This window comes from Ursus maritimus, assembly GCF_017311325.1.
Source record: "Ursus maritimus isolate PB19 chromosome X unlocalized genomic scaffold, ASM1731132v1 scaffold_X1, whole genome shotgun sequence".
NCBI classification, from domain to species: domain Eukaryota; kingdom Metazoa; phylum Chordata; class Mammalia; order Carnivora; family Ursidae; genus Ursus; species Ursus maritimus.
Window position 1 is genome coordinate 31,762,819 of NW_024423319.1, and position 12,239 is coordinate 31,775,057.

A 12,239-nucleotide genomic window follows, 5' to 3' on the forward strand; every position below is an offset into this window, starting at 1 on the left:
CGTGTGTGTGTGTGTGTGTGTGTGTGTATGTGTGTGTGTGTTTTATTCTGGGGCTTTCCAACAAGTTGGCACTGCTGATTGTTGTACCTGGGACCTTTTTGCTCCGTAACTATTAAGAGTTATTTCATAAAGCCTTCTAATGTAAAATGTTGACTATGATTTATTTGTATTTGTGGTGCTTTTTTTTTTAACCTTAAATACTCCTTTCTCTGATTCCTTTGAAGATTTTTATGAGAGAGTTTTGCATATGAGTACTAAAAAGAGAAATATAATTGAACTTTTTAAGTTCCTTGCCTGAGTTTTTGGGAGGTGCTTGCGTAGGGTCGATTGAATAAAAATTATTTGTGAGTTAGTGATGGCTGACATCTACCTTCTATTTAATAAAGTTTATGCATTACTGGTCAATCTTTCAAAATAAGCTTTCTCTCCATAGTTGTGTGTATGCACGTGGCGTGTGTATACACCGCATTTACATGTATGGGTGGGTTTCATAGGAAAATACTCGTTGCCTGAATATTGACGTGTATCTTAAAGGAAGGCATTTGTGATTACCTGGAGCTGCTTTCACACGGTATTTCTGGTATGTTAAATCCCATATTGTGGGATTTTTGAAGGTGGTTGCTTCCTATGGTAACATTCATCTGTGCTTTTTGAATACAAATGAGAAACCTCGTAAGGGACTAAATCTCAGTCTTTTAAAAACTAGGAATGATTTGGAAAGGAGTATCTGAAAGCCAGCTACTGAAGTTAGAAGCACAAGTTTATTGTTTGCAGACAGACCTGAGAGTAAATATGAGCTGTTTGTCACTGCGGTGCTTTTTTTTTCTTTTCTTTTTTTTTTGGAAGGTAGTGGCTTCCGTGTGGAGGGAGTCTGCTTTTATGAAGATTGCGCTGACGAAGGCAGGGTAATTCTGTTTTTAGGCAGATGTAGAAGGGTGCTATGGAGGTGGGTGCTTAGTGATGGCGACTAGCCGACCTCAGAGGTAAAATTCTTCAGCCCGTAAATAAAGAGTTCAGCATAATACCACCCTCTCCTGTTTGCACTTCTCAGAATTGTGTAGAAAACGTGTGAGTTTGGTGCTTTAAACAGAAACTTAAAACACCCAGTCACTTTCGGGGTCCTTACAAAGGCTGTTTTCTGGCAGTATTTTAAAACGATACGGATGAACCATAGATTTGCCACTGCTTTTCATGAAATACCTCCAGTTGCCTTTGACAGCAGCTTGAATTTTTCAATCTCCTTGTCAGTCGCTAACCCCTAGAGGTTACCGGACCCGCTGCTGGGCTTTGGAATGGTCCCTGCTGGACACCTGCTTGGCCAGCAGCATTGGTCTCTCCTCTAGGCAATTTGTGAGCTGTTGGGGGGTGGGGGGAGGAGGGAGGGGGGGCCGGACGGGAGGGGAAAGGGGGAGAGACGAAGGGGAGGGCAGCACTGAATTAGATTGTTGATAGCGTCCCTCCGAGGACTGCTATTAAGAGCCCGCTACTCTGAACTTCTCCGCTGCAGAAGACTGAGTGGTATTCGTGTTACCACAGCATGTTGTCAATGGGTGAGATCCTGCTCATCCCCGCTTGGAAATAAGAATAGGGAAAGGAGAGCAACTTGAATCAGAAGCCACTAGAAGAGCGTGCAGAGTTCTGCAGCAGTTTATATTTGTTCTTACATTTTGCCTTCTTCTAACGGGGAAACAGACTGGCATTTTTTAAACGGGCTTTTCTCATAATGGCATTCTTGTATTGTGTGGCCAGAGCTTGCACAGGAGGAAAGCGGGCTGCTGAATTTAGTCACTGATCTCTATTAGCTGTGGCCTAAGGCTATGCTGAGGTTTATATCCCATTTGTATTGTTGCAGCTCAAAAGAAGAATGTTCAGAGGATGACAAGTGTATTCTGAGTAGGTATGTTGTTTCATTTTCATATGAAACCCATCTATTTTTTCTTTCCTGCTACTATTGGTCAGAAATCAGGTTAATAGGTGCAGAATCGAGTACAGCGCTGCAGTATCCCTGTTAAGGTTGAACAATGGTAATGCCAGCTTAAACCGACGACGACGACAACAAAATAAAATCCCAGCCGCTTTTATTAAATAAAGCTGCATTGTGTGGTGTGCATGGTGCAGTCTTAAAAAAAAAAAAATACTGCAGTCAGCGCTTTCCTAACGAGGTGGCACTATTGTTGAGTTAGAACGATAGAATCATCCTCTTGCTTTAGGGGACAGGAGGATTTAAAGGAGGTGCCTTGCAGCCCTATTTTACAGATTGGAGGCTTCGGTGTTAAGGGCATTGGCAGTTCGCTTGCATGTTCTCCGCGGCAGCCGCTGCTGTGTCGGGACAGTGTGGAATGGAAGTCCTAGGTGGTAGTCTGTTATGGAAACGCTGTTTACTGTTATTGTAGTACCGTGGTGACAACATGCCATTGAAATGGAAAACGAGCTCTCCTGCTATCTGGAAATTCCCAGTTCCTGTGCTTAAAACATCCAGGTCAACTCCACTTTCTCCAGCATACATGTAAGTGAGAGAAAATAGGATATTAAAGTGGGGTTTCATTCCTGAATCAACCTTGTGGCAAAAGGGGGTAAAAAAAAAATCCCAAACAGCAGCATCCCCAAATCCACAAGAGTAAAAACCCCAAGCTGGCTTATAATGAAATATATTGGCATGCCCACATTTTACCTTCGGTTGCTTGTCCTGAGAGTGGATGTTTATTTTCATTTGACGCGCTTAATGGTCATTGGATTACTAATACACAAGCCTAAAGGTATACCTAAGGAATTGCCTAAGGATAGACTTGAATCTTTTACAGCGCTTGGATTTTGTTTTGGATTTTTGTATGTCTGAAATATTGAAGATGACTTCTTTTGTGTGGTGGCACAGAACACTGCTGGTGACTGATGCTGGTGTGGTGTTAAGTAGGGAAATGCTCTCTGTAATTTTTGTATGAATTGGAAACATTCGGAGTCAATGCATTGATCAGAAAATGAGCCTTTTAACCAGGACTTTTATACTTGAGTTGTGTATGAATGTTAATAAGTTTGATGTTCTATCTTTCCCAGTTGTATAATTCAGGTTCTGAAGTGTAAGTTCAAATTTGTGCAAGTTCTAGTTCTGTCAATAGTTACATACATACATGGAGTTGAAAAGCTTGTTCTACAAATGCCTGTTTTAGACATTTATTTTAAGTAAATATATACTAAAATATATTGGGAAGTCTTACTAGAATTTTTTGAAAATCTGAGTTTTTAAATTTGCGAACTGTTGCCTTAGAAACAAAATCCAGGAGATATAATAAAGTCTTCTTTTGAAATATTGTCTGTGATTCCCCCCCCCTTTTTCCCCCTTTCAGTAGGGGAAAGCTGAGGGAAAGCTGGACTTTTTTTTTTTTCAATTTTTGAAATATTAGCACAAGAAAAGCTTTTGAGTAGAAGCCTGTTTTAACTGTATTTCCTTTACAATATTGTTTCAGTAGGAAAGCTGTGGGAAATTCTTCCTGCTTTAGGTTAATTGTGTTTAGAAAGCCAGTGAGTGGCCAAAGGAAGCAGTTCCCTAGAAAGCGTTGAAAAATGAGGACATTCAGGTGATTTTATCTGTTTGCTTGTTTGACTTTTCCTATAAAGTGAAAATTTTAAGTTCGATTTGTAAAAGAAAGGGGAAAAAAAAGATCAGCTATATTTGTTTCTCAAAAGCTGAATTTGTCAAAAGCACAAATTAATGGAGGTGACAAGTTAATGGAGGTGACAAGTTAATGGAGCTCCTCCAAGTCATTTGACTTTATGAATCCTAGCTGGTGAGAAATGAGCAAAGATTTACCAAAAGCAACTTCACTGTAAAAACAAAACAAACATACACACCCCAGAACTTGAAATCAGTAGTAGGGTACAATTAATAATGCCCATTAATGAGTCTGGTATTCCTCCTATATTTTACCATACAGAGGATCCAGATCATAGCTCCTCTAGCTGCTCAATTTGTAGAGATGGTTAAAAAAAATGTATATTGTATTAATTCCTGCTAGCCACAGGCTCAGATACAGTTTAATACAGCATCTGTAATGAATCACTTTCTGCCTTTTAAGTACTCACCTCTTTGACCTGACGATATGAGTGAATTGATTTGGATGGTAGAAGCTGGAAAATACCACAGACCCTGCATGTGTTGATTGTGGGTAGTACACAGAGGAATCTGATGGGCTAGCTAGCGTTAGCTTATACCATTTTGAGATTGTGACAGTCTAAGTTATTAAATTGGCCTTAACTTATTTTTCGTCATCAAAATAAATTAATGTGGGGTTTTAAGTATCGTGTAAATATACACAGGGAAAATATGTTAAATATAGGAAAAGACTAGCTTGGGGAATTTAACTCAGGTTTCTAAATACATGGACTTAGTTTTTGACTGCTTCAGGTTGAAGTTCATTGTCTTACTTGGCCAGAAATAAAAATATCATGCATAACATGTTGTTCTCATCAGAGTTTTTCTATATTCCACAACACTTCTGCACACAAAATGATGCTGAAGTTGAGCGGAATTTTTGCTCTCCAAAATTACGAAGACTAAGTTAGTAAACTGGGTCAAGTAACATTACGTTTGTTCTCACAGTTGCTGGGCTGGCAAACGCAGGTTCAGTGGTTATTTGGGCCTTTGGGTCTAAAGTCTTTGCCTTGAAAGGGAATAGTTTAATTCTGACTTTTTGGTCCACTGTGATATTTCAGAGTTTATCCGTAAAATGATATCTAAACCTTTACAATATTATCTGGAATATAGAATTGACGGTTAAGAGAAACATCTTTTTGTATGTTTGCTGGAGTCACATCAGTATTGTAATGTTGTGTCACTATTTATTGTGATTTGTCAAATAACACATTCTTTGGTTTTTATCGAAGATTTGGGTCATTTTTTAAAGGCTGAAATTTCAATAAAAAATCTTTGGGGCTGTAGTAAGAACGTGCTGTAGTAATTGAGCAAGTATGGAAAAAATATAAAGGCTCCTTATGGTCTCGTTCTCAGCCCAGTGTAGGTGCTGCTTGGCTGGAGCTCCCTTATTGAGGCTGGAGGTAGGGCAGTGCCTGCTACTCCCGTGAAAGGTACAACAGACAACTTTTCACTTACTGCAAACACTGAACAGAAAGGCAATTTCTCCCTTGTGGATTTCAAAGCCAAGTTTGCCTTCTTTCTGCTTGTGTAAAGCGTGAATGAGAGGTGCCACCTCTTTGTATATTCAAGACTGATTGATGGTAAGGACAATGTTGATGACAATATGAAGGAAGATCGTCTCTTATATAGCATAAAGCGCTCTTCAAATTGTGTTTTCCTATGATTCCGGAATAGTGGGAGTACCCTAAAGACAAAAGATTTAGGAAAAAAATCCTTTGACCTTCAGGCAGCTTGGATACCAAATGCTTAGTCTTTACTGGGTAGATGGAGTCTTCCATCAGCTTCCGTTTTGAACCCTTGCAGGGTGGTGTGCCATCCATGTGGAATTCTAAAGGGACCAGACGTCTTGACAGAAATCTGAGTGACGCGTTTGTTACACTCTGTTCTACAGTAGGTTGAAGTTCAGCCTCAGCCTGAGGGAGGATCTCCTGGTCAGTGTAAACTGAATTAGTAAAGACTCCGTTCCTGACAGGTGTGAACCATATAAATTAACCTGTCCTTTTGCCTAAATTAATAAAGCTGAAAGGGCAGTCACATCTAAGTGGTTTTCTGGTATTTTGGTATTCATTGTTTTAAAACAGCAAAGGGTTCCTTCAGGCTAATGTTATAGGGTTAATGTATTGTTGGTTTCTAAGGGCACGCTGAAATAGAAGAGGATTAGCATTAGCAATCCTTTTATCTTTTATTTTACAAGCTGTAAGTTTTGATAACAATGGTGTGGCAATAAAGAGGAGGACAATGGGTAGGAATTAGCCAGTGCAATGTAACAGTGAATTTTCTAGCAAGACAGACACGGTGGGATGTTTTCCTTTGAAATTTTACCTTTCTCAAGCTAGAAGACAATGAGCGTAGAATGAGTGTTAGTGAATTAGACTTCTGCCCCTTAAGCTAACGCGCTTGCCTTCGGTCAGCTTCCTGTTTAAGGTTATTTTGTTTAATATGTAAAATAGAGTTTGTAGGTAAATATCAACAGCAGAGTATTTTATAGCAATTGTTTTCTATCATTGTATCATTAAAATTCAGTATCTGGATTTCCTGAGATAAGACTGTGCAGATTGTATCCCTTGTTTATGGGTGATTCAAAAAAGAGAGCAAATACAAATAGGCATTTTCAAAATTTGACACGTTTTCTATTCCTTAAGGTTGTCTTTTTTTCTAATCTAGTGATTACAACAAAACCTCGTGGTTTTAGAAATCGTTTATTTGGCAAAATACTTCTGAAATTGATCATCTCAAATTAGAAAAGAATATATGTAGCTACTTTCACAGTTACCACATACATAAACTTCTATTTCTGTCTGCTTAATTTGTTTTTGCTACATGCTCACTCTAACAAAATTACGTGGAGAAATAGCATAAACAAGGCCTAAGAACAATTTAGTGTGAGTGTGTAACTTCAGTGGCATGTTCTTGGGGAATGTCTATTGTCTGAGCTCACAGAAGGGCTGGCTTAACACATATTAATGGAAAACCATAGAGATAAAGGTGACCTTAGAGGACATTTAGAGAATCCAAACCCCCTTTAAAGCGGATATCCTTTCTGTGACACCTCTGAAAGGTGGTAATACACATTCTCCTTGATCACTGTCAGTAACAGAGAGCTCACTACCTCACCAAGGCAGCACCTCCCACGTGTGGACAGCTCTTCCTTGCATTGAGCAAAATCTTTTCTAAGTCTTTTATCTCTAGATCCTCGTGTAGCTTTTTAGAGTGAGCTATATAGAAAAATCTCTATTTTCTGTACTACATACAAGCCTGGAAATCTCTTTCTTTAACCCTTGCTTGTATAACATGTTTTAGACCCTTCACTCTGCTGGTTGTCCTCACCTGGCCCGTTTTTTTCACGTTAATCTTTATACTACATCTGAGTGCAGCGCTCCCTATGCGGTCCGACTAGAAGACACTTTTCTCCTTTTATACAGACGTTCTGCTTGTCTTAGAGCCTGGGATTATATCATTTTTCATCACAGGATTCACACTGTTCCGTAGTGAATTCCGAGTTTACAAACTTCCTTTCCAGAGGTTCACGACCGGATGGCTTGCCCCTCCTAGTCAGTGTGGATTCTTTTCACTACTTCAGAATTTTTAGTCCGGGGAAGCCTGCCTGGCATGTGCAAGGAAAGTTAGAATCTTGTCTTAAAGCCAATTGTGTGTGTGTTTTAAAAGATCTCTTGAAACCATTTAGTGTTACTGAAGAATGCCACACAAAAGAAACTTGCAAGACCGAAAGCTAGTATTTCCGATGCTTTCAGAAATTTCCAAGAATTTTCCTTGTCAAGAGTTTCTCTAGAGTCATTGTTTTTTTCTTTCTACTTTAATGTGACTTCCGAGTACCCCTCAAAACACTTGCCCCGTAGGGAAGAGGCAGAAATGCAAATCTCTTCTATCCTCACAGGGAAGTCTGGAGTTACTAAGAATTCTAAGGATTCCAGACATTCTGCTTGAAAGTTAGAATATTTAGATGAGAAGCTAAGTTGGGCCAAGTTAGGGGGAGGGGAAAGAAAGAGGTAGGCAAGAATGTGTGTTAATGACTTTAACTTGTGGTTAAAGAGTCAAGAATTAGAAGCGCTGTGCATGATGGTATTTTGAATTGAAATGGCAGCCGGAGAATATTGCTTTATTTCCTCAAGACTGTGAGAAAGAGGTGGTGTCAGTGTGCGATTCTTGGGGAATCTGTACATAAAGAAGTTGCTGAGTAATCTATTTTTGAAGGTGCTCAGCTCTTTTTCACTCACCTTGTATATTGACTTGATAATATTCAGAATTACCCAATTTCTACTATGTGCCAGGCATAACTCTGCTGGGTCTTAGGGGTGTAGTCCTTGCAGTCATTCAAAGTAACTGTTCTTCCATCCTGTCTTTATTCACGAACAATTAAATTGCTTAATTTATTTTACTGGTATGAAAATTCTGATCCCAGATAATCAGGTTAATTTTTGTTTACTGTACTTTCAGTATTGATAATGGATTTAATAGGGATGAAAACACTATAGAAGAGAAATGTGTCTAAACTAAATATGAAGATATGATTTAATTTTCTTTTAAAGATTTTATTTTGAAGTAACTTCTACACCCAACGTGGGGCTCAAACTTACAACGCTGAGATCAAGAATCGCGTGCTCTACTGACCGAGCCAGCCAGGTTCCCCGAAAATAGATACCAGATTTTAAAGTGCATATTACATAGGATGGAGAGTGAACCAATTTATGTCTAAAGTTGATAGTAACCTTTTTAAACAAGAGGAACAGAATACCATCCTTTAAGTTGGACAGGGTGTAGGTGCTTTCTAGGGCATAAGTGTACATATTTTACCTTTCAAGCAGTAATAACTTGATCCTGGTCTGTAGGGTGTCCTCTTAGTGAAAAATAAAATTATATTTTGTTTTCAGTTATAGTAAAATATTTTCACTGTTGTGACTTCCCATGATGAGGATATATGTTGCTTTTATCCAACATTGCCACATTTATGGTATGCTAAGATAAGGGCATCTCTACCTTCTTGGAGAGTACTTCTTAGGATATGGTTCAATAGTGAAAAGCAATAACTTATCCTTCCCTAAGAAAAAGGTAAATAAAAACAACTTTCAGAACTCCAGGTGCTTAAAACTTGAATCTAGCCTGCAAGACCAATATTGTACATTTCATGTGAAATGTATTTGTTCGCAATTCTTAAAAACTGTCCTGGTTTAACAGAGCTAAATATAATACAGTTTGTTGAGTGCTACTATAAAAATGCCAAGCACTTTGCAGGCTGCCTTCCAAACACTCTGTACGAGTGAGTCTTCTCTGTTTTACACCCGAGGGCACAGTGGTTCAGAGAGGTTAATTAACTTGCTCAATGTCACACTGCAAGGAAGAGGTGAAGTGAGAATTCAAACTCAGGTCTGCTTGATTTCAAAGCTCTTAACTTCTCTAATGCTATTTTGTTTTTATCAACTTTTGCTACTTTCCTGCCCGCTATTAATTAAATAGTATCTCACTAGGGTCAAAAGAACAAAGAAGTATGATAGATGAGGTAAACTTTTTTGAATTGGGTGGTGGCGTAAGGAGAAGTCAGCTTTACTTGGCCATACGGTCAAGCGGTGAAATTGCAGGAAAATACTGGGGCAATGATCTTTACTTAGCTGATAGAGTGTCTGGGTTCACTTCACTGTTTCCTATTTCTCTTGAACCACTAGTCTACCTTCATTGGCTCCCCACATTCTCCCCCCATGGTAATCAGCCACCATGGACAGTGCTCTAGCTCTTAGGCTCTTTTTAGTACTTTCCTAGGGTACTCCCCAGTCAGCATGTTTAGTATTGTCTTGTGGACATTATTGTCCCATTGCTTAATTGCGTGGACGCACTCAAAGCGAACTCTATATTAGTTTTCTAGCTGCCAGAACAAGTCACTGCAAACTAATGGCTTAAAACCTCACTAAAAAAGAAGTCTGGTATGGGTCTCCCTGACCGAAAATCAAGGTGACGGCAGGGCTGCGTTCCCATCAGAGGCTCTAGGGGAGAATCCGTTTCCTGCTCATTGGGGTCACTGGCACAACTCAGTTCTTCGCCTTTGTAGGACCACCAAGGTTCCTGTCTTCTTGCTGGCTGTGAGCTGAGAGTTGATCTCAGCTTCTAGAGGCGGCTGCATGTCTTGGCTTGTGGCTCCCTTCCACCATCTTCAACACTGACAATGGCCAAAGTCCTTTTCACATGAATCTTTTCCTGACCCACTCTTCTGCCTTCCTCTTCCACTTCTGAGGACTCATGTGACAAGATTGGGCCTGCCTGGAGAATACAGGAGTAGTGCCACAAATTGTGCATTTTTATTACTTAATTTGTTAATCTCTGCACCAGTGGCTTTGCCCTTGAACGTTCTACCAATTCAAATATAACTAAGCAGTTTTCACACTCTGCAGCAGTGATTTCCCAAAAATCTTATTAAAAAGTAGAATTCTCAGGGCACCTGGGTGGCTCAGTTGGTTAGGCATCTGTCTTCGGCTCGGGTCGTGACCCCAGGGTCCGGGGATTGAGCCCCACATTGAGCTTCTTGCTCAGCGGGGAGCCTGCTTCTCCCTCTGCCTGTTGCTTCCCCTGCTTGTGCTCTCTCTTGCTCTCTCTCTCTCTCTTTCTCTGACAAATAAATAAATAAAATCTTAAAAAAAAAAAAACTAGAATTCTCCAGGCACAGCCTTACAATCTGGGGTTGTATCGAAAGTATCATGAAAACAAGTTCTACTGTTAGAACTTGTATTATGCTCTCAAGTCCTATAAAATAAGCACAAATGTATACATCAATTTTGCAAGTATACACAAACATATAAAATGCAGATGTGAATTAAAACTAAGATGCTAATCATTTCAAACTTTATTATTGATTTGGCTTCTTAAAACACCAGCTGTTTTTGAGATGATTTGCATGGTCCGAGTCTCCTTTTAAAAGCTAATAAGCATTAGTGCCACCTTTAAAAAAAAGTATTTATTTATTTATTTGAGAGCGTGTGCGTGGGGGGAGGAGCAGAAGGGGAGGGCAAGAATCTCAAGCAGACTCTGTGCTGAGCTCAGAGCCCGAAGTGGCGCTCGATCTCATGACCCTGAGATCACGACTGGAGTCCAAACCAGGAGTCAGACGCTTAACCAACTGAGCCACCCAGGATCCACCTTTTGAATAAAATCATAGAAATCATAGAATTTGTTTTCTTAGTAAAGTGTTATGGAGCAAGCAGAAACATTCAAAATTACTCCATTGATACTAGAGCTGTCTAAAGTGTTCTAAAATGAGTGCATCGTACAGGTTGGTTGGTGTTGATTGTATTTTATTGTATTGATGAATTGAAGAAAACATTTCAAAGGGCCTCTGCATTCCTTTTCACTTTCTCAAAACTTTTTCATTTTATTTGGAGCACTATTCAGAATTAGATAAAACAGGAAGGCTATGAGAAAATAATATTTAGGGGTGCCTAGGTGGCGCAGTCGTTAAGCGCCTGCCTTCGGCTCAGGGCGTGATCCCGGCGTTATGGGATCGAGCCCCACATCAGGCTCCTCCGCTATGAGCCTGCTTCTTCCTCTCCCACTCCCCCTGCTTGTGTTCCCTCTCTCGCTGGCTGTCTCTATCTCTGTCAAATAAATAAATAAAATCTTTAAATAATAATAATATTTAACAACTACAAGGGCCTCACATGTCTCTGGAAATTCATACAGATAATGGGAGTTGGGGAGAACCTTCAACAACTCTTCAAAAGATACGACAGAATCACCTGGCATGGGGCATCTGGGGGCTCAGTCGATTAAGCATCCGACTCTTGATCTCAGCTCAGGTCTCAATCTTGGGGTCCTGAGTTCAGTCCCTGTGTTCAAGCTGCCTGCCTAGCATGGAACCTGCTTAAAAAAAATTAGCTGGTGGTGGCATGCAATTATGTGACTGTTGTCATGCTAATGCCCTTCAGCACTTAGTGCAGAGGAAAACGCTAAAATTTGGATGTTACTTTGTTAACATCTGTGAAATAGGACCAGTAAAACGACAAAATGAGGACTGTCTATACCATTCAGTTATTGAGCATTAAACTGGATTCTCCTGCAAGTCAATATGGCCAGAAAAGTGCCATTTCTTTTTTTTTTTTTTAAGATTTTATTTATTTATTTCAGAGAAAGAGAGAGCACGCGTGCACGCAGAGCGGGGGAGGGGCAGAGGGAGAAGCAGGCCCCCGGCTGAGCAGGGAGCCCGATGTGGGACTCCATCCCAGGACTCTGGGATCATGACCTGAGCTGAAGGCAGATGCTTAACCGACTGAGCCACCCAGGTGCCCCAAAAGTGCTATTTCTAAACTTGGAGGTGGGTGTGGGAATGTTCTGGACTCAACTGGTTATTTTCAACTCTCTGGACACTGTCTGCTTTCTATTATGGAAGGTATAGGGGCTTGATTGAATTTTTTGTTTAAAAGACTTGGATACTTACTATATTTTACATCACTAACATTTGAGAAGGAAACGTCATGAGAATGATAGGTTGTAGGTCAAGTTCTGTTGGGTGTTCGTGGGCTACTGGACTTCATTAGTGCTTAGCCATATCTCTGTCCCTCCTGTCTCCCCCTTTTTCCTTCCCACGTTAAAG

The 12,239-nt window shown here is 40.1% G+C and overlaps 1 protein-coding gene across 5 annotated transcripts in view; it reads left to right on the forward strand.

The window, feature by feature from the left end:
- The window catches only part of KLHL13 (kelch like family member 13), a 191,656-nt gene that overhangs the window by 121,195 nt on the left and 58,222 nt on the right, over positions 1 to 12,239 (forward strand). The window contains exon 1 of one of the 5 annotated variants that reach the window (XM_008706952.2): positions 2,167 to 2,506. The exons of the other annotated variants lie outside the window; for them this stretch is intronic. Within the exon in view, the coding sequence (XP_008705174.1) occupies positions 2,409 to 2,506 (98 nt within the window). The 5' untranslated portion in view covers positions 2,167 to 2,408. Of the gene's footprint in view, positions 1 to 2,166; positions 2,507 to 12,239 lie in introns of those variants that run through there. 5 annotated transcript variants of the gene reach the window in all.